Raw genomic sequence first — 22,528 nt, 5'->3', positions numbered from 1 at the left:
TCCTTCCCACCTGAGGACTCTAGTGTTTCCCATCGGATCTCTGCATGCCTGAAGGATATTTCAATCTGGATGAAGGATCAGCACCTTCAGCTTAATCTTTCCAAAACTGAGCTCTTGGTGTTTCCAGCAAAAACAGCCATTCCCCAACAGATGAACATCCAGCTTGATTCATCCTCATTGACTCCAACTAGATCGGCACGTAACTTGGGTGTCATAATTGATGACCAACTTACTTTCTCTGAGCATGTTGCCTCAATTGCAAAGTCATGTCGGTATACCCTGTACAACATTAGGAAGATCAGACCTTATCTGACACAAGATTCCACTCAGCTTCTTGTACAGGCAATGGTTATCTCCAAGCTGGACTACTGTAATTCCCTGTTAGCTGGCCTACCTGCTTGCGTATTAAGACCACTACAGTTGATTCAGAATGCTGCAGCACGACTGGTCTTCAATCAGCCAAAGAGGACACATGTAACCCCTCTCCTAGTTACTCTCCACTGGCTCCCTATAGTAGCCAGAATTAAATTGAAATCTCTCACTCTGGCCTATAGGACACTGACTGGATCTGCTCCTAGCTACTTCAGTTCTTTGATGAAGATGTACATTCCCAACCGCCCATTGCGATCTTCTGAGGAGCGTCTGTTATGTCGACAAACCATACATGCTAGGTCAATCTGTAGATCCTATTCTTCAGTGGTTCCGTGTTGGTGGAATGAGTTGCCCAGTGCTCTCCGTTCAAGCAACAGTTTTGGATCTTTTAAGAGGGGTCTTAAGGCATATTTGTTTAATATGCACTTAGTCTTTTGAGTGTTTGTTATGTGTTATGGTTTGTATAATAGTTTTGTTTTGTTATAATTTGTCCATTGTTAAAATTTTACATTTATTCTGCTATTGTCCTTAAATTTAGCCATACCTTGCTATAGTTATTGTTATTAGATAATTAACTGAGTGACTTATTTGATTGCTTTTGTCATTTCATTGTTTTATTTCTCATTAGATTAGTGCTTAAATGATTGTTGTATTGATAATATTGCTATTCTCCCTTTTTTGTAATTGTTCACTGTTATTTAATTTGTATTGCTATTTATTTGTATGTCGCTTTGGACAAAGGCGTCTGCTAAATAACCATAGCCATAGCCATAGCCATAGCCATTATAAGTTTAGTCTCCTCTTACCTGTTCTATTTGGTTTCATAGGCAACTTCACAGCCATACCATTGCTAGCAAATGGCATGTTTGGCTCATTCTCAAAACATTTGTTGAAGCCCTTAAAAACATAACAAAATACCGGTATTCAACAAGCAGGCTTATATCGTTAACTTAAGTGATATATAACCTTACTTTAGGAAATTACTTATGACTACTGTTAAATTACACAACACACAGTAGGGTCAAACTTCATGTTATGCATAATGCACTTGTGATAGCTAATGTCAGCTTTGCATGTTATCACATAATAAATATAAGAATAACGTTAGTTAGCATTAGAAATAGCTAACTTAACTCAAGTTAACGTCAACAGTCGCCTACTGGCAAGAAACTATCTGTTGCTACCTTCTCAAAACCGCAGCTGCCAGCGTCTTCAAAAATATCTTGAGGCTTGACTGCAGAAACCTGTCCTGCAATGTTTTTGCTTCTTGGTGGTGCTACCAGCAGTCTGAAGTTAAAACCTCGCTCCTTCTCCATCTCTCAGTTGAAGTTGGATTAGCAAACAGTCAACACAATGTTGTAAGTAAATTATTCTACAACACCAAACGTTAGAGCCAAATGATAACTACACAATAACGTTGTTATATCACAAGACGTGCAATTTGGCTAATGTGAACGTTAACGTTAGCTAACGGCACATAACGTTACAGTAGAAGGTAGCTGCCAGCACTAGCAGCTAGCTGCTAGCTGCTAGCTGCTACCTATCAATTGTGAACTCCAGATAAACCTAACAACAAGTCCAACATTAACTTTCCAAACTAACCTTACCTTAGATATGCGTGTAGGTTAGTTTTCGGATAACTAACGTTAAAGTAATAGCTTCAGTAAGTTAACAATTCAACATTCAGGTGACCTGACTTCAACCGTCTTAAATTGTGACTTGTAACGTAACGGATTATTTTCAGCCCTGCACGCGCCGCCTACTCTTCAAATTTGAGAGGGGAACGGAGGGGAGGCATGCTAGAACTAGTGGAACCTTTCGAAATAAAATGTATCCTAGATAATGGTAAGTAGCCTAATAAGGATATGTTGTATCCACCATTAATTGTTGCTAGTCTGTCGTAGCCTAGGCTAGAGTAATCATTTCAAAGTTAAACAATCACCCATGTTAAAAATAGTAAAACCGTGTCAAGTTCTTTATTCATACAGTCAATGATATTTTTTCAAAACATTATTCTCATAGTAGCTGGGTCTACGTCCATTATGTGCAGTCATCATAACATAGCATAGCCCTCGTCGACAAAGAACATGAGTTTAACTACTCAGAGTTATAGATTTGTATCCCTGCACTTCCAGTGGTTGGTTATTAATTTGATTGCATATAATTTAAATAACCTATCATGTTGAAATTCTAACACAGACTGAAGAAAACAAAGCTGACATTTAACCATTTAACCTACAGTATAGGCCTAGCTCAGCCATACAAACTGTTCTAAAACACTTTTCAGACAGTGAAATATCAGGGTGGTATAACAAAATCTTTAAAGAAATGTAAGAATTCACACAAGTAACAAGGAATGTGGCATCAGGCTAATGAAAAAGTTATTATTCTGATTATTCTAACATCACTTTGTTCATACATCAAACATTTTTTTTTTGTGTTGTATTGTCTTTTAATGTTGTTAGTAGGCCTACATTCAATACGAAACGAGGTGATGTTTTGGCAAAATAGAAACAAATCTTACTGATGATCTGTGAGGTCAGAGGTATGTCCTCTTGTCATTTGGCAAATATGGTAGTAAATACATCTTTACACTTAATTTACCTTCCTTACCTCAGGCCTGAGTTAACTTCAGGAGGTGGCAATCAGTAGAATTACCAATATTATTTGCAACTGACACTTAAATGGTGAAGGTAAGAAAAAAGAAGCAAAATCACAACAAATTCATCAATTCTAAAGGAGACAGCTGCTGTGAAGTTTCACTGCAGAGTGTTTTCATCTCTCCCGCTGGCTTTCCACCGTAACGTCCCACATGTGGCTGTCAGAATCCATTAGACAGCATCCTCAGCGGTTTTGCCATCCTCGTCCGTTCGGCCCCGCTCTCTGGCCCCATTGTCCTTGGGCTCAACCTCCAGTTTGGCTTTCTTGGCTTCCTCTTTGGCTTCCTTATCCAGCAACCTGTAGTTGATCCCCATGACTACAAACAGGATCACGCTTGCTATAATCAGAATGATTCCACAGCCATAGTATGTGTATTTGTAGTCATGGTAGATGTCATTGAATCTCCCTGTTAAACACAAAAAAACAAACATAATGAAACAGTAGTTTTACAAATATAGCCCAACATATGTTGGTCTGAATGCTTTGCGAATATGTTGCGTCTTTAACAGGGGTGGAAATTAAAATTTGAAAATGTGAAAATGTATCAGCCAATAGCAGATTTCTGGTCAAATTAACCAGCCACTCAATGTTAAAATATGACTTTGTGTCTGAAATCTACCAGCCACTCTCACATTTTACCAGCATTTGGCTGGTGACTGATGCTGCTACTATCCATCCCTGGTCTTTAATAAACCATGCCAATAGTTTCACATTCTGAAAGCATTCATATGAAATACTGCTGCGCATTCAATATTACAAGTCTCACCAAGCAAGGGAGGGCCAAGTAGCACAGGCCCGCACTCTATGATGGTCACCAGTCCGACAGCACTGGAGAACCGCTGGGCGCCCACCAGGTCCATGAGTGTCTCAAAGAGCACCGAGCTGAGCCATCCGAACGCAAAGCCGAAGAACAAGGCGTAGATGATAAAACCGGTGTAGTCGACAGACTGGGGTGCCAGCACATGGCAGATCCCATTCAAGAGCGCTGAGGCAGCATAGAAGTACTGCACCCTGGGCCGCACCCACTTGGTGTTGGCTACGATACCCATGGTGGGCCGGGCCACCATGTCCACAAAGGCCAGAATTGACAGGAGGAAAGCGGCCTTGTCCTTGGGGATGTCCTTGCTCTTGGCGTAGTTGCTGAGGAATACGAGGGGTGAGAAAAGGCCGAAGAACATGACCACGTTGCCCAAGAGGTAGAGGAGGAAGCCTCGGTGCTTGAACAGCGACAAGTCGATGAAGCCGTTGATCTTCTGGACCAGCGAGGTGCTCTCTGTGCTGTTGCTGGCCTTCTCTGGGGGCTGAGGCTTGGGCCCGATTGGCCGCATCAGGGCACCGGCCACACAGCAGTTCAGCAACATTCCACCCAGGATCCGGAAACTGCCCCTCCATCCAAAGTGGTCAAAGAACCAGGTGTTGAGAGGAGCTAGTGTGGAGAGGAAGACTGGGCTTCCCGCCATGGCAATGCCATTGGCAATGGGCCTCTTTTTGTAGAAGTATTTGCCAATCATGGTGAGAGCTGGATTCAGATTAAACGCCAACCCTAGACCTGGAGGGTCACACAGGGATACAATTAAAATGCATACTCCTCATTTCATCATCTCATTTCAGCACACAGTTATGAAATATTTTGAATTTCAACACAGACGTAATGCAAATTTCTTCTGAAACAAACAAAATGAATGCACTAAAATGGAATATACTGTAAAGTTTTTGTTTTTGTAACAAATCATCATACCTCCTATCACTCCTACACAGAAATACAAGCCCTCCACTGTGTCACAGAAGGAGGCAGAGATCAGGCCGATACCGGCGAGGCACCCGCCTGCCATCATGATGGGCCGGCTCCCATATTTATTCACCAGGATACTGCTGACAGGACCTGAGAGGTGGTTAACACATATCAGATTAAGGTCAGCATCTGTCATGTGTTAAATACATGTCCAATCATGTGATGAAAAATGATGTAAACAAATTGTGCCACAGTACTTAGCGCAGTTGGTGTGTGTGTGTGTGTGTGTGTGTGTGTGTGTGTGTGTGTGAGTGCGTGCGTGCGTGTGCGTGTTCTGTCCTTATGCTTGGGTTTCCCTTCTTTTTTTGACAGTCGAAACACATACCAGGTGTGTCAATATGACACCAAATTGGCTTTGAGCGGTGGTGTAGTATGTGTGTGTGTGTGTGTGTGTAGACTGTAGTGGACTGGTGGAATGTTCAAAGAGTGTTCCAGCATTGTGCTCAAAGCACTACGGGATTGTTTCCTGTCTCCAAGTCAATATGACACCAATCAGTCACTGACTTCTACAGACACTCAAAGAATGCAACCAGAGAAACATTAATACATTTGGCCACTAGAGGGACCCATAGCTGCAGCCGTGAGATGGCGCCTTGGTTGAATTCTTGTAATTTCTGCAATGAAAATCTTTTGCTGCTGCACTGCAGCAATTTCTCAGAATTTGATGCCCCCAGCAAATGTGTTTCACAAAGTGGGAGGGTAATCCTGAGTGTCATTGTGATATCAATCTTGGAAATACATTTGCATGTGTGGGACTGCGTTGCTGATTGCTATAATGTATGGAGAATGAATTCACTATCTCCGCTTTGCAGTGAGTTCAATAACTAGCCTCCTTATCAGAGTCTATAAGATGAATCAGGGGAAGAACAATGGAAGAGGTCTCTATGGAGAACCCTATGCTAGTAATGGACATTAGTCAAATTCAAGGCATTTTTCAAGAGGCCTCAAATTTAATTCAAGCAACTGCATACATACAGTATGTTATTTTTGTACGGTATCCACTATATAGTCCCAGTACGCATAAAGTGCTGACACATCAGCATGGTATGCAGTGATGATTTGATGGGACATTTGAGATAAGAGCGGTCTCTTGACTGTAAAACAGGCTAGCATGCAAAGGCAGTTTCATTCCCGCCTGAACAAGTTTGTGTCAAAAGCAAAATTGGCTGCATGGTTTGAATAGTTCGGAGTCAGACCTCATGAGAATTAATGGACAGTTGAGGGATTGCTGGTCACATTCACACTTCCTCAGGTTGAATAACTGAATGGGCTGGACGGTCATGGAGTGGATGGTGGTCATGATGATATGTTGCAAAATTAATGATGGCAGATTGTTTATGTGGGTATGGTCGGAGTGAGCCAGACATATGCTGGGTATTGAGATATGACTCAGATAAGTCATTCTGTCTCAGCACAAATGGATTATGCGTTAGCATGGGCAGCCTACAAATCATTATGGTTGGGGGGGAAATAAAATATTGAAACATTGAATCATAAAACTACATTTCCCTTCTTTTTTGAGTATATCAAGTCAATGCATATGGCAAGAGTGAGCTAGCGAGAGAGGGAGGGAGGGGGAGAAGAGAGAGAGAAAGAGAGAGAAAGAAAGAGAGAGAGAGAGAGAGAAGTTTCCAGGTCTATGGGGTACATCTTCTGGGGAATGGGAATGTGTCTATTCAATATGGAAACTTAACAGTTACATTAAGGTAACTTTAGATGAAGATGTCAAAGTCTGTATACTTGCTGTTATATGGTCACCCTTGTTCATCACAGTAACTGGACCAAGTGTTAATCCTAGCATAAGGAGGCAGTAGAAGCTTGTAGAGGGGCATATGGAGAGTAGCACGTCCTCAGGTTTGCCCCTACAATGAACTCCTTTGTTTTCCCCTTTGGGGGGGATTCAATCTCTGGGGCAGGAAGGAGCGCTCAGGAACATGCGAGGAAGCATGTTCGTGCTGCTAATGAGGAACTGAACAACCTAATGACACTTAATGAGCTTTAGAGGACTTTTATGTGCACTTTCGCTATAGAATTCTGAGTCAGGGAATTGTGAAAGGTTTTTAGTCTGCTAACTCACGCATTGAAAAAAAAGCAGAAAAGAGTCCCTCTCTGAATCTAAAGAGGCAATTCTGTGAGTGTTTTTTTCCCCAGCTAAACAAAGTCTGTTATCACTAAATTACTTGAAGTTCCTCCAAATTAAACTCAATGGGCTGGTTAGATATGCATGTTAATTAAGCACAAGTACTATGAGGAGATGGTAACACAGGGCTATGCATGGTTTGAAGCAGAGCCCTCTTTGAAGACTACCCATTGGATAACAACCTAGATGGCGGCGAGGATTCATTAACTCAAGTATCTCAAGATGCCTTAGCCTCTCCGCCATACACTCAACACATCTCGGAAGAGAGACAAATAAAGTTGGACAGATTTTGCTTAGGGGCCGTCCACTCTCATTTGCTACAGGGTAGCAAGATGGAGCATTGGTACACTTACAAATAGCCAAAGGAAATATCAGCAGAGAGTTCCACTTTCCCTTCTAAACAAGGAAATAAAGAATACAATGGACATCACTTGAGAGACACCGCCCGGGGAAAATAAGGAAATGTGGATCAATAGGTGTGTGCTTGATGAAAATGTCTGTTAGTTGAAGACTGCGTCGAGTGAGATAGTGGATGAAGGGACACTACACAGTCTGCTGAAAGGAAACAGTTGGCAGGAAAAGTGAGTGACCCCTGTATCCTGCTGTGAAAACAGGTATCATGCTAAACGAGACAAGACAAGATGACAAACTGATTAGGACACATTCCTGAAATAACCACATGGTGTGTGCTTAGCACGCATGATTGACTTTGATTTCATATGGATGGCGTACCATATGTCATCCCGCACTGCATGCTCAGACAGGCGATCGGAGTCTCTGCCTGAAGTTTGCTCTGGTTCTGTGCGTGGCGCGCAGTGTTCGAGGCTTGTGGTCTAATCATGTGCTAATCACGCAGTGGGCTACTTGTCACATGGAGAGACGTGAACTAAGCAGTTGCCACACACAGAGAAGGGAATACTGGGAAAAAGCTTGCTAGACCGCGGGCCTGATCTATTGACCTGTCGCCCATGACGCGGCTGAATTCTATAGCCATTCAATCCTTCATCACTGAACAATAATCAGCATTAATCCAGCAACATGCGACCATTGGGCAAAGTCTATGAGGCCAGTGGTTTAGTGAAAGTTGTAACATAAGGGGAGGTGTTCTTGTTTGAAGTATGTCAGTTGTAAATATGTCACCATATCAAAACAGGAAGCAGTTTGAGGGATTTGTTTAGTAAACTACATGTTACTGTTAGTATTGCAAAATTCCTCCCGAGCTTTAAGAGCTGAAGTGGATAGAGAATCAAGTTGACGTAACTGGTACAAACCTCTCTGTCTTGTACAAAACATGCTCTATAACGAACTGAAAAGAAAGTCCAATGTTCTTTTGAGAGGAAGCTCGTTATCTCTTTCAACATTCCCAGAGCAAACATCTGACACCCATCACTGCGTGAAAAGGGAGACCGAGGAGGAGGCCCAAACACAGACCCGGGGGAAAGATAATGTTGCCCGCTGATAGCAGCATTTCAATACGTGGGCAAGAGCTGCCAACTCACCTAATGGCCCGTCGCATTTGGTTTAATGGCATCTATTTCATTCAAGCCATTTCATGTGAGACAATGTGCTTAATCTCCATCTTGTACACCACGTCTCCACTGTGCTGCCCAAGATTGGGAGCAGTGGGATGTTCGAGGCGGAGGGGAAACAAAGCTTGATAGACCCGTTAATGTGAAATCTGGCACAAAGAGGAGGAACACTCTCTCAAGAAAGGGGAAAAACAATGGCCGCTTCATGACCGACGGCTTCAAAACACACTAACACGCTGTGCCGAGATGACTTAATCCTGTGGAAAAGAAACAGAACAGTGGTATGAGTCACAAAGAATATTAGATATTAGAGACTGAATTTCTAAATGGCTGGAAAACTCAACAGCCAGTCGTGTTAACCCTATTGCTGAAGCTAAAACTCACTTCCACCTCCGTCAATTCACTGGAGTCTCTAAACTGGAAAAAAGAAAGTATATTAGGGGCCATTACAGCTCAAATAAATGTGATACACCATGTTGCAGCCTTTTCCTTAAAACAAGAGTGTTTATCCACCTCTTTCCTTAACCCGGAAATATGTATCGTTGCGATGGTTACGATACTGTTTTCAACTTCCGTTCATTCTGTTAACATGTGCGTTCTCCATAGCAAACTAGGTTATGCCTCAACTAAGATTTCTTTCGAAATGTTGACAATTCTGCCCTCAGCATGTATATACTGCATCACATATAACCGATATAAAATAGAAAAGTTGACTTTTATATGCGTTATGATATGTTAAGCACCGTAAACAGTCACGTTAAAACAGATACAATGCAGCTTCGCCGGAAATAGAAAACCGTCTCGGTGTCATGGCGACCCCCATTGTTGGCTGCGGAATATCGTGGATAGGCAGGGGCACCATACGGTAGGGAAAGTAAGGATGGTTGTACTGTAAGGGCTCTGCTGCCCTGACAGGGGTTTCTTATAGAACATCAAGAGCAACATTATTATGATTGGGGCATATGATATGCTTTCACAGGGCACACCATTTCGTGCAGCAAAGCATCTCGTTGTGAATGCCCCAGATACTCTTCACCCGAATTTCTTACTGAAAAAATGCATAAAAGAAATGTGTAGGCCCGCCGTGCTGATACTAACTGACCTCCTGCGTACATAACGGCCAGCATGATGGACGAGATCCAAGACACTTGGGAGCTGCTGACGTTGAAGATGACCTCAATCTCCTTGAAGAAGACGGTGATGGACTTAGGGAAGGAGTAAGAGAAGCCAATGGAGATGAAGGCCCCGACCACGACCATCCAGCCCCAGCCTCCCTCGGGAGGGGTGTACCCAACTGGTCCACCTACGGCAGGTGCCATGGCTCTTCAGCAGCAGTTCTCACTTCTCACACACGAACGAAGCAAGGTAGATCTGCAGGGACACAGAAACACAGACATATTGGTTTCAAATGCAGAAAAAAGATAATGAGATAGAAAGATAGAGAGAGGAATAGACCTATTTCCATTCCAGTGAGATCACATGAAGAAAAATAAAAAAGTGGGTTCCTGTAACATAAACAAATAAACAACAAAAAAATTTATGAAAGGGAAAGGGGCAACCAAAACCAAAATCTTAATCTTGAAGAAGTCAGAATATGCTTAGCACACTTCTCAGAGCAAATAACTTCCTTCCAGTCCTGTGTGTGATATGCATGTTACCTCTCAACTGTTAAGGTAGAAAGCCAAGGATGTATTTTACACTGTGCTCACTGTGCTTGGTTTCCAGTTGACAACAGCATTTGCCATATATTTCCAGCATTGACTACAGGAACAATATCTAAAGGTTATGCAACCTTATTGCTCAGGATGCTCCAGGAGAAACAGGACAATCTATGGCAACTTCTACTACACAAATAAATGAATTGCAGTGCAGTTTCTGAAGTAAACGCCATCACAAACAGAGGCAAATAGGATGATCTGAAAAGTATATCTTTGAAGGCTACAGAGCTATGATGACACTAATCATGCCATTAAGAGTAATGTTACAATACAGGTAGCATCATCAATTTAAACTACTGATAGTATTTCAAAACGTTGCAAAATAGTGGCTGTTTTTCTACAGACGTCTGTCTTCATTATACTTCATCAAAGCCGCTGGAACATCACAAGATTAGCAAAAACGTAACGTTTGTTGCCTAAAGATTGTAGAAGTAATTCAGACCGTGAAAACACTGTACTGAGTGCATATAGCTTTCTCTGACCTATCACAACATTCATCCCAGCTCCAGCTCCACAGCCCTCTGCCTTTCTGATGCCGGGCTAATACACTGCAGAGAGCCGGATGAAAGGTCATGTTCATCTGTTGACACCTAAGTGCAAACCTTGAGGCTTTGAAGCCAGTTTTCAGTTCACTTACATTAATGCAGCTCACACATCTAAGTCCACTGCCTCAAGGACCCGGGCTTAAAACATAAATAACAAGATATTTGTTCAAGAGGAATTACAAAGATGAATTTGTTCTTCATTACAGCACGGTGCAGAATGTGAATAACATATGTAAACTGGACTTTAAACTACCAGCAGTAACTGATCTAATCAAGGTTTCAAAACCTTATAAATCAGAGATTCAGTACCTTATTCATCAGAAAACATCTACTATCAAGGACCAAAAAACACTCCTTGAGTGGTGAACATTTTGTACAGAAATGGAAAGGGGACACAACAGGCAACAACTTGTGTATGCAGGCAGATAGTGGCAAACCAGGCACATGACACCACATACAGAAGAGTACGGGCATTCTAGAATCCCCACCATGTTCACCAGGTTGTTTCAATCAACACCATGTTATAGGTGGAGTACAGTCACCCTCTCAACGTCGTGTACTGAGTCAGAGAGGATACACCTTTGGAGGACCAGGGATGAGGCATCCACAGTGAATATGCCCTTCTAAATGGAAATGTGACTCAGAGGGGCCTCGAGGGATTAACGGATGTGAAAAAAAAGAGATGTGTCGCTATGTCTTATACCAATATAATGCTATTGCGGTCTCGTCCGCTAAGCCCTGTGCCTCACACGTACGGATTTGTGTAGCGGGCTTGGGCGGGATGATTGTGAGGGATCAGAGGAACAGCGAGAGGCCTGGCTGTCGCCACAGACACGCTGCAAGCACGTCATGCTATCTCACCAGGAGATCATGTGAGCGCATGTAAGTCAAGTCCTTCAGAAAAGAAGGAGGCGCAAAAAGTGAAGAGCTGTGTTTAAAAATTCTCTCTGAAGATTCAAGCATGATAGAACCTTAGAAGAGGAAAAAAAAAACTTATAAAGATAAAGAAATATGAAAAAAGAGCTTACATCTTACAAACAGGTGCAACCAGCGGTGCTTTTTGATGGGTCAAGCACTCTTAGATATGGATGCAGAGACAGTCTCCAGGCTCTCATGTGTCCTACCTTAGCGATGGCTCTAAAGGAGCTTGGGCTGGTGGGCACACGGTAGCACCTCAGTGCAGCATGTCACTCGGAAGCAGCAGCAGCAGCAGCAGCAGCAGATAACTGCCAAGGTGAAGAAACGTAAGCCCTTCAGATATGTTTTCAGCCCTTTTGGTGGTAGTCCAAGACAGGAGAGGAGAGGAGCGGAGCCCACGAGAGAGGGGAGGGAGGGCGGGGGGGTCTGCTGGAATCCAGGAGCCGCCGTCCACAGGTCAATACCAGCCACAGTGGCCAGGCTCACAGAACACTCACACGCCAGAAACCTGACACATTACCTCCCCCGGAGCTGAGAGCCTGCTTAAGTTTTATTCACCTCTCCGTCAGTGGTCCCGGTTGGGCGCGTACAGGGGGGGGAGGCGAGTGCAAGGGGACAAGTGCACTGGCGGGGTCAGATTGGCCTCTTATTGGCTCCCTGAGCTGTGCTTGCCTTGCCCACTGATTGTCCCCCAGCCTCCTCCCTCCAGAGCCTTTGTTTTTACCTCCGTGCACGGCCCAGCGCGGAGCCTCCTGCCCGAGGATACGAGTGGCCATCTGGGGCCTCAGAGATAACGTGTTTGTGGCCCACTGATTGGCTAATTAATTTCTCCTATAATAAACATGATGGGCTATTAGGTGTCGTGGCCATTAAACATCCGGCGCCGGCAGAGCAGACGCCATTGTTCTGGAAGCCTGCTGGGATATTAGGGCCCAAGGTGTTTTGATCGCATCACAGGTGAAGCCTAGGAGAGGCCCCCTTCTGATGGTCCCCCGTGGGTTCTATTCCGGCGGGAGAGGAAAGGGCAGGAGCATGAGGTTATCCCTAAACATCCCCAACGGAGACCGGCAATCAGCCCGCGCTCCCATCCGTGGCACAACGGCAGGAGTGCGTATCGGCTCGGACCCTCTTTTGTTTGTTTGTTATTGTGGCTTTTGTTAAGCGCTCTTCATGGGTCTCCAAAGGCAGGATGTGATGGTCCCCACCCGACGGTCCCCACGTACACAGCAGTGCACTGTGCAGGGAGAGTGAGAGCAACACTCAAAGTCCAAAGGCAGGCGGCTCTCGGACAGACCAGCGTCAGATCTGGTGCAGGTGTGTCTCAAAGCCAGTTGCTGTGGAGCGATACGTGCCTAGAAGCAGATCATTCCCACGTTTTTCAAAAAGCCATTTTTTTTTTTTTTTTTATAAAACTTGTGTACGATATTTGACCATCTGTTCAAGCCTACTCCTCAGATGGACTGCTTTTGTAGATGACTGAACATATGAAAGCATTTATATAATATGGCAGAACTCAAATTAAACTGTGTGATTAATTGACAGAGACACTGACTTAAACTGCTCTCACGACTGCTGGAAATAACTAGGCATATGTGCTTGTTCTCTCTCTCACACACACACAAAATGAGAAATGACTAATATATGTCCAATTACCCATAATGAAACCCATTCCTATTCCAAACAAGTATCTCTAGACAACGCCTCAAACACCAATGAAAAAGATAAGGCAAGCATCCATCCGACCAAGAGTATTGGCTAAAATTTAGAAAAGGTATTCTCGTACCAGCATGTTGCTCTCTGATTCTTCCAAGGGGCCAAATGAAAAAAAAGAAAAAAAGCACTGGTGAAAAGCCATTGTTCGCTGTGCATAAAATCAAATCTCACACCACCACTGTGAGACCAATTAAAGGCCCACTTGGAGAGGCTGATATCACAACCTATTTCAGGATCTTTGGATTTCCTCAGCCTACGTGTTACATGGCATGTCGCCATAATGGCTGTGAGTTCCTCCAGTGAGCGTTAACCCTGTGGATGTGGGGCGTTTTATTCGCTTGAAACTGTTGCAATTAGTGAATAAAGAATGGACTAATGCTGAAAAAACATACCCTCTAATTAGAGGTCTCTTGGTCCTATAGATAAGGAAAGGCATTCTACTAAGACTCTTGAAAGAGAGAAAGAGAGAGCTAGAGAGAGAGAGAGAGAAAGAGAGTGAGAGAGAAGTCTACAGGAATATGTGCTTCAGTATGCATGACCTCTAGGTGGCGCAGAGAGCTGGGCTGAAGACCCTCCACTAAGGAAGTTTGACGGTAATGTGCACTGCATTATTAGTGGGATTAGATATGATTAGTTCAGCTATGTGAAAAATGGACCTTGAAATGACGCTTTGATTTCCCTTGCCGCTGAGCCTGTTATGCCTTGAGATTTTCATGTCCGCGTTTTTCTTTTGCTATACCATGATATAAGCTGTGAAAAATAATAGGATCTGTGGATATTATCATGCTTAGAAATCCCACAGTTGCTGGCCATGTGAATGGCAGTGATTGTTTTGAACTTTTCAAGGATGTCCATCCAGGGGCTGCTTCCTGTTGGCCAGTGTTCAGAGCAGGCATCTCGCTGCAACCGATATTCCTCGAAGACCCTGTTCAGACTGTGAGCTTTGGAGCCCTGCCAATGCTGCCGTCATTTATCTCACTAATATTGTATTATGCTGGCCTAAGATCATTTTCCCCCCATAATGTCAAAACTGCTCGGGTTATGGACCTGCTGATAACCACCTAATACCAATAGCCCTGTACACCTACACTTCTAAATTTTCAATGCCCCCTTTTTTGTCATCAGTTAAGGGAGTTCCATGGCAGATTGAGCCTATTTTGTTTCAAAAAGCGTTTCATGTCAGATTGAGGAATCGCTTGCCAAGGCAATAGTAGAACTCTGAAAATAAGTTCCATTAAACAAGTGCACAGGGTTGGAAGGGGTGGGGTGGGGTGGGGTGGGGTGAGGTGGTGAATCCCATTTCCGGACAGTCAGCAAATACGGATTACACGTTTGAGATGTTTGCAGATAATAATAGACCTTTGTCCTCCATCTGCGCTCCTCCAAATAGAATTTCCTAGGTAAAGTAAAATGTCAGCTGCAATTGTTTAGTGTCACCAGTGGCTTGTGCCCGTGACCCCAGTACGTCTCGGCCCGGAGCGCTTCATTATTTGAAGTGGGGAGGGGTGAGAGGGCAACTGTGTTACGAAAGCCAATTAGCCTGCTACTGGTCACAGATGGCCAGCCATGACACCTGCAGAGGTAATCAATGCGGGGTTGCTTGGAACACACACACTTACCTACCACTGTATTGTCGTGCAATACCTAATTAATCCCTCCACTCTGCAAGTCTCTCTCCTTGCTTAATCACCTCTTTTAAATACATCTTCTACAGCTCAGTGGTTTTGCAAAAAAAAAAAAAAGGAGCTATCCCAGCAATATAGTTCAAAATGAGACTGAAGAAATCGTTTAGCTGGCCAATAAAAATAATGCCATGCTGAAGGCAAAAGTGGGCCGCTGCAGGTCAACGGTGGTGGTGAGATGACCACAGTGATCAAGAACCCTCTCGGTTTGGGCTCCACAGCTCAATATTATTGCAGGTTCTGTCATTAAAGGGACAATCTGAGACACAGACAGAAAACACACACACACACACACACAGACACACAGACACACACACACACACACACACACACACACACACACACACACACACATGCAAACACACACACACACACACACACACACACACACACACACACACACACACACATGCATGGACACACACAGACAGAAAAGCTGAGGGACTTTTGCAGAGCTTTGCGATTTGGCTTGTCATGCCTGCCTGCCCTATGCAAATGAGTTCAATGCTAGGCTCCTAAAAAAGAGCAATCAATGAAGGCATTCAAGGCAAAACTACCCATTCCTAAGCCACTAGTGCAAGAAAACACACAGAGAGAGAGAGAGAGATTGAGATGAGATGAGAGGGAGAAATAGGGAGACTGTTGGAGAGAGAAACAGAAAGAGGGTAGGTCTAAACTTGGTAGGATACAAGATGAGAGAAAGTGTAAGAGGGGAGGATGAATAAGTGGAAAAGTAGAGGAAATGGAGAATGTCTGTGGGTAGAGGAAGGGGAAGGAGAGAGTGGGAGCGAAAGAGAGAGAGAGGGAGAGAGAGAGAGAAAGAGAGAGATAAGCTGCCTGACCTATATAGGGGCACTGGGAATAGTGTGAAATCTCATTTCTTAGCTCACTTTGAGCTGAAGTGTTTGCATGTTCTGCTTCATTGATAGAAATGTTTTTTTGCCACCCCCAAAAAGCAATGACAGAATAACAGTAATCTGCAGAACAAAAATATTTTCAGTTTATATCCAATTCATATGTGAAGGAGCCTCCTGATCAAAAACAAGTTGTTAAGAAAACATCAGTCATGTGAAATGACTGTGCAAAATGACGCTGACACAACCCAATATGGTTTAAAAATCATACTATCATTAATAATCATGATAATAGCCTTGTAGCTGTTTGAGTCATGGTCGGGTGAAAATCAGGTGAGGTTGGGTCGCCTGTGAGTGGACCTACACATCACAGATAGGCCTACCTAATTACACTTAATACCATTAGTATGCCATGCCAGTAACTGATACGATTGTCAATATCCCGTAATTTCAGTACCTTAACTAGAAATTCCAAGGAATTGCCAGTGAATGAAAATGCAAACAAATATGATCAAATATCATATAGAGGAAAAACAGATAATGCAGAGAGTTATAATGTTGTTACTTGGGTACATATGATTTGTTATGCCAAATAAAGTGGCCTATACTGGTTGCTAGGGTAATAAAGTTGGTTGCTTGGTTAACATTGTAGTGGTGGTTGCTTCGTTGTTGCTAGGGTGTTGCCGTGCAAAATAAAGTAGTTGCTATGGTGGTCGCTCAGGTAATCATGTTGGTTGCTATGTTGACATTATAGTGGTGGTTTCTAGATTGTAGCTTGGATAATTTAGATGGTTGCTAGGTTGTTGCTAGGGATCAAATGGTAGTTGATATGTGAAATAAGGCAGTTGCTATCGTAGTTGCCATGGTAATCATGTTGGTTACTAGGTTGCCATTATAGTGGTAATTTCTAGGTTGTTACTAGGGTAATTAAGATATTTACTAGATTGTTGTTAAGGTGCATTTGGTGTTTGCTATGCAAAATACAGTGGTTGCTATGGTGGTTGCTAGTTTGACATTGTAGTGGTGGTTGCTATTCTGTTACTAGGGTAAATAAGATGGCTACTAGGGTGTTGCTAGAGTAGTTGCGGTGGTTGCCATAGTAGCTCAAGCGGTTTCTAGGCTGTTGCTTGGCTAATTGTTGACAGTTGAACAGGATATATAGTCTTAAGAGAGCCAGATTTTATGCTCAAAACCTGAGAGAGGCAGTTGTTGTAGGTGGCCTGAACACCTGGCACAGGATTCTAATTGCTTAATGGCCTATTGTGATGTAATCAGCCCAATAAGTTTACGGGGAACAATGTAATAGTTTTTAATGTATAGTTTTATAAAGTATGAAAGTTACAAAAGTTGAAAAATACATAGCAGCTCTCTATAGAAGACCTACATTACAAAGCGGAATAAGAAGAAGAAGCCTAGGAAGAACAGTACAGTGAATTTCCATGCACTGTACTTAAGACATCATGTACTGCTAACATAGGAAACTTACGCCTATGCCTTCATCATGGCTTGTGCAATGTTTTTCAATGACAGCAAAGTAGTGGGAAGCAGGGTGCTCTGACTTCCTGTCTTTTGATGTCACAAGAGGACAGCAAACCTCTTGAGGACACAAGTCAAGACACTTAATTACCTCAAACACACACAGGAGAAGTGCCCACATGAAAATGCTTCATAGTGTCTGTTTAATCACAGCTTGAACACAGATAAAAGTAAACGGATCAATGCTACAGTGCTGATGTGCTGCACAGTTGCTGCTGATGTTGTGAAACTGCTATTAGGAGCTCACTACTGTAGGGATACATGTGTAAATACAGATTTCAAAGTAGAATGCTAAAGTTTTGTCATGACAGACAAATGCTAAAACTTATTTCCCCATAGCATAATAAAAAAGTTTCATCTCCACAGCGAGTGAGTGACTAAGTGAAAAGGTTAACATTGACAAGTTGACAAGACAGTCACAAGGTGCACTTATGCCCCATCTAACAAACCCATCTCCCTTACAGTCCCTCTCATATCAGCCACAGACAGAAACCTGTGAAAGCTATAAACCAACTTAACGTCTGCAGTCTCTGGCTGAGACCACTTGTGTTGCCTTACTTGGTGTCGTTTCTCTCGTCCCACCCCGATCAAGTAGAGACATTTATTTCAGGTGATATCATTTGATCAAATACGACTTCCTCATTCACCACTGGCAGTTGCAACATGTAATTTCTGTTGTGAGGCGGGGAGTGTTGATTTAGCAATCCCTCTGAGAGGTTCAGAAAAAGGGATTTTAGCCCAGGGAATAAGGGCAAACTCTGGGCAAAGCATCGGCTATGGAGTCTTAACTCTTGCCGCTTGAGGTGAGGACTAACTTGCTCTCAGGTAGATGAATCACTGGCAGATAACTCATGAAAAAAATAGCCTAAGTGTTCTCCCTGTCTTGGAACAAATTCACGTGGGTATGAAAGGTAAATGTCAACTGTGTAACATTTGCAATGCACTAGGTGGTAATGAGTCTTACTAACTATTGCTGTCAATGTAAAATGACAATATATGGGAGGCTGTGGTTAATTAACACAGGATGTGTCGGACACATCAGTCTGTGTGTTGAGACTGGAGAAGCAACACCTATCGATTGACGAGACACAATTGATGTTGAAGAATTGAAGACAATGATTTGTTAATTAATTCTCACTAACTGACTCTCTTAAACACTCCAAAACCCCATAGTTGGTTATTTTGTTTTGGACACACCATTTACTATAATTGAGAGCACAATCTCATAAAATGAAACAACAATTTAGTAAAACGAGCAAACAATTTAGTTAGATGAGCGCACATTCTCTCAATATGAGAAAATACAGTATATTCAATTGCAATGACACCTTCTGGGCTCCATAGAAATGCAATTGTGTGTGTGTGGTGGTGGTGGTGGGGGGTGGGGGGGGCGGGGGGGTACTGGTTTGTGATTGCTAGTTTTTATTGCATGTTTTGATTAAAGTATGAATAATTATTTCTGGACACATCAAGGCTAGTTCATTTAAATCCAGAGTGACCGTAGTCTATAGTACTCTTCAGGCAAATGTGGAATAAGTTGCCATGGCTTCTTTCCCCAGGGTGAATACTGATAACAATTGCATTTTGAGTTGCATGTTTCTTTGGATAATGGTAAATAAATAATGGGAGTTTTGCAGTTTGGCAAATGAGTGACCTCTCTTATATCATGTACACGCTATTAGTGAGTCAAAATAAAATACCCTTAGTTTGCTGTTTTGAGTGATGAAGTATTGTCTACCATGAAACACAACAAACAACCCAACCCCTTCATTGATGGAAAAGTACAGTAACAGCGAGGGGCTTTCGTCACAACCCTTTAAAAGTTTTCATAGGGCTCCTCATTGTTGCGGGGGGCCCCAACTACACACACAAGCAGGATCTGTGGAGGCGTATGGCTGTGCCTTTCCATACGTGTGTGTGAGTCAAAACAACACCTGACAAAACAAACACCTGTCCAACAAAGCGAAGATGACTTTTGTGCAGTCTTTGCCTTCCTCCTGCATGGGCGCCTCATTGTTGAACTTGGCTGGATACAGTGCACCAGGAAGTGCAGCTATGTTTAGCCCCGGGGGTGCACGCAAGTAGGTGGGGGTTCAAAGGGGAACATGAATGTGCAATCTCCCTCCCGCCCCACTCATTGGCCTCTGTATCTCATGTGTGCTATTGTGGCACTTGACAGATTGACAAGATAGGCTTTTACATGTGAGTACAGCTATGCAAAACACCATTTGAGGCCTAATTTTAGGCATGCATGGTGATTCAAAAGCTAGCTATTTCAAGCAATGTATGCAATACTGTCTAGACATTCTAGAATTCTGGCACGACTTCCCATGCACATGTGTAAATGTGCTTCTGATTCTAAACACTTAGGGGCCATAATGGTTGAGGACTACTGGTTAATATAAGCATAGTCTCATGGTGAGTGTATGTATATATATATATATATATATATATACTGTATATATGTATGTATGTATGTGTGTGTGTGTGTGTGTGTGTGTGTGTGTGGGTGGGTGGGTGTTCGTGTGTGTATGTAAAAGCACTCTTGTGTAGTTCACGGCTGAGGCATAATATGAGATGAAGGTGGTTTGCATTCCCCCTGCTCCCGCCATTTCCCAACACATTTACCCTGGACATATTTCTTACTTTGGACAGGCCTGTCACCTGCATGTGGTTTTCCCTCATCTGTTCCCGCATGTCCCGAAGCGATTCTTGTCACTGCCATAGTTCACGTTTGAGGGGACCAGTGAGACAGAGAAAGAGAAAAGGGGAAGAGAGAGAAAGAGGGAGGGAGAGGAACAAAAAGAGAGAGAGATTGAGAGAGTGAAAGAGAGAGAGACAGAGAGAGAGAGAGAGAGAGAGAGAGAGAGAGAGAGAGAGAAAGAGAGAGAGGGGGGGGAAATAGTGGGGAGGGCCATGCTGGATTGGCGTCGGATGGTGGCCTAAGAGCCCTTCTGCTTTTTCTGAGTGGAAGAGGGAGCCGACCTTGGGAGCAACCAAGAAAATTGACAGGAGGGAACGCGGTAACAAGGGCTGGCCATATATCAAAGAGGCAATTTAGAGCACTTTATCCGCAAGGGGTCAATTCCAAGCACAGAAACATAGATCAGAGGTTCGGGGGCCTAAGACACACACTCGAAAGGAAACATTAGATTTATCTGCCTCCGAACAGGCAAGGTTCTCACCAAATCCCACTGAGCGCCAGGGATTGAATATAAAGAGTGCGGTCTAATCAACAGGATTTCACAATGCAGCGAAGAGAATCAGCAAATTTATATCGGCTATTTTGGGTCCTACTTCTATCACAGGCTTGATCTATGTACAGACTAAACCATTGATTAAACCATTATATGTGTAGAATTATGCTTGCGTGAAGGGAATGGACGATAAATGTTCATAAACATTATTTATGAGTAGACCAACGTATACAAATGGTGGGTAAGGTGTCAGAAATGAATGCACCAATGTCTGATATCTGGCGAACATTCAGAAAACTACAAGAGCTACTGGGACTCAGGAAATAGCTATATGTTCCTATAACCCAAATGTCAGACTAAAGAATTGACAGCAGTACCTAGATCAAGGGTTTGATTTCTGTTTACAATGCATACTGATGGAAAAGTATACACTGCTTCTGCTGATATATTTGACAAATAGCAAAAAGCAAAAAGATCCCCTCCTTTGTCCCCTCCATCTCCTCCTCTCTCTCTTACTCTCTCTCTCTCTCTCTCTCTCTCTCTCTCTCTCTCTCTCTCTCTCTCTCTCTCTCTCTCTCGCTCAGCACGTGCATGCCTGCGTGCCGTATGCAAGCTTCTCACGTTTGAATTCAAAACCTTGCTGCGAGGAGTGACCTTTTCAATAATTGCACCCATTTTTTTTATTTTTTTTTATTCCTATATCTCACTGGCCCCCTGAGACTGACTATCCAGATGGCCAGATTATTGGGCCACCAAAACTAGAAGACAAGAACGGTGTCACATTTCCAAAGCATCCTGGCTCAGGTCCAAGCAATCTGTCCGAGAAGTCCCAGAGCTCATTCCTTGGAGATGGCAAGTGCGTCAGGTATTACAGTATTCGGGCAAGCACACAGCGCATGATAGAGCCCACTGAACTATAATACAAATGGGACGGTGCTGGTGGTCCACCAGCAAACTGTTGGTGCATTGTGGGGAAGCTTGTCACTGGACTGTTATTCATGACTTCCTGAGAGCAGCCACTGCTTCTCTGACGAATGGCATGCCTGTATCATTCACGGCGGCACATAATGGTACATTCCTCACCATAGAAATTGAAAAGAATGGTAGGAACACTGCTGCACTGCTCATCTCTGGTCAGAGGCCGCTAATTATCAAGAGATTTTTTTTTGCCATGGAAGGCATCTCATGTTCTTACTCACCGCACAACTGCATCTAATAACCGTGACATATTGAATAGCCAAGGCATGATGGACTACGGAGCACAATATGTCGATAAAGCTCCCATGGGCTCATTAGCGAGGTATGACAGCTGTGTTTATGACATTATGCAAAGGAATGAACAAACATACATGTGACCCCAGCTCACACTGAATGCATAAATAAAATGAGCACGTGAATGAATGATTGAACAAGTGAACGCTTCTCCAGATACCAAATTGCTTCGCATACATCACAGGGGACTCGTGTTACTGCCACCAATGGGTACGCTCCCCTCTGGATAGTGTGACAGCAGCGTGTACGAGCCCCAGTGTGTGTTCAGCGCGCACTGGCCATCTGGTGGGGAAGTGTTGACGGGGTGGTGGCCTGTCTACAGGCGGACGCAAATATACCTGATGTCCAGAGACACGGCGCTCCCCCGTCAGCGCTCTCTGTCACATGCCAACAGCTAACGTTATCCTAATCTAGGATGTCATTAACACTGAAAGCAGCAGATGCTGCAAATGATGTTGCATGGATCTGGTGCGTATCAGTAATGGAGTAGCCTTCCAAATGAGCAGAAACAGCACAACATCCACAGTAAAACGACGTTGCAGTTCAGCCAGGGAGACTCGGGGACACAACTATGTGGATAAGATATAGTGATTTAATTT

General features: G+C 43.4%; 1 protein-coding gene across 2 annotated transcripts; it reads right to left on the bottom strand.

Moving 5' to 3' along the window:
- Positions 1 to 2,340: 2,340 nt before the first annotated feature.
- Positions 2,341 to 18,095, bottom strand: slc16a1a (solute carrier family 16 member 1a). Of its 2 annotated transcripts, none has more exons than XM_062545060.1 (5): positions 18,019 to 18,095; positions 9,597 to 9,865; positions 4,772 to 4,915; positions 3,800 to 4,582; positions 2,341 to 3,439 (listed from the first exon to the last, which is right to left on the bottom strand). In XM_062545060.1, the coding sequence occupies exons 2-5, from the start codon at positions 9,811 to 9,813 to the stop codon at positions 3,204 to 3,206; spliced, it is 1,380 nt and encodes a 459-aa protein (XP_062401044.1). In that variant the 5' UTR covers positions 9,814 to 9,865; positions 18,019 to 18,095; the 3' UTR covers positions 2,341 to 3,203. The 2 variants fall into 2 exon arrangements, with proteins under 2 accessions (XP_062401044.1, XP_062401045.1); XM_062545061.1 differs by lacking the exon at positions 18,019 to 18,095 and adding an exon at positions 11,882 to 12,002.
- Positions 18,096 to 22,528: the final 4,433 nt, after the last annotated feature.

Source organism: Sardina pilchardus, chromosome 9, assembly GCF_963854185.1.
Source record: "Sardina pilchardus chromosome 9, fSarPil1.1, whole genome shotgun sequence".
NCBI classification, from domain to species: Eukaryota; Metazoa; Chordata; class Actinopteri; order Clupeiformes; family Clupeidae; genus Sardina; species Sardina pilchardus.
The sequence above is the reverse complement of the archived record's forward strand: the minus strand, read 5'-3'. Positions and strand labels throughout refer to the sequence as shown.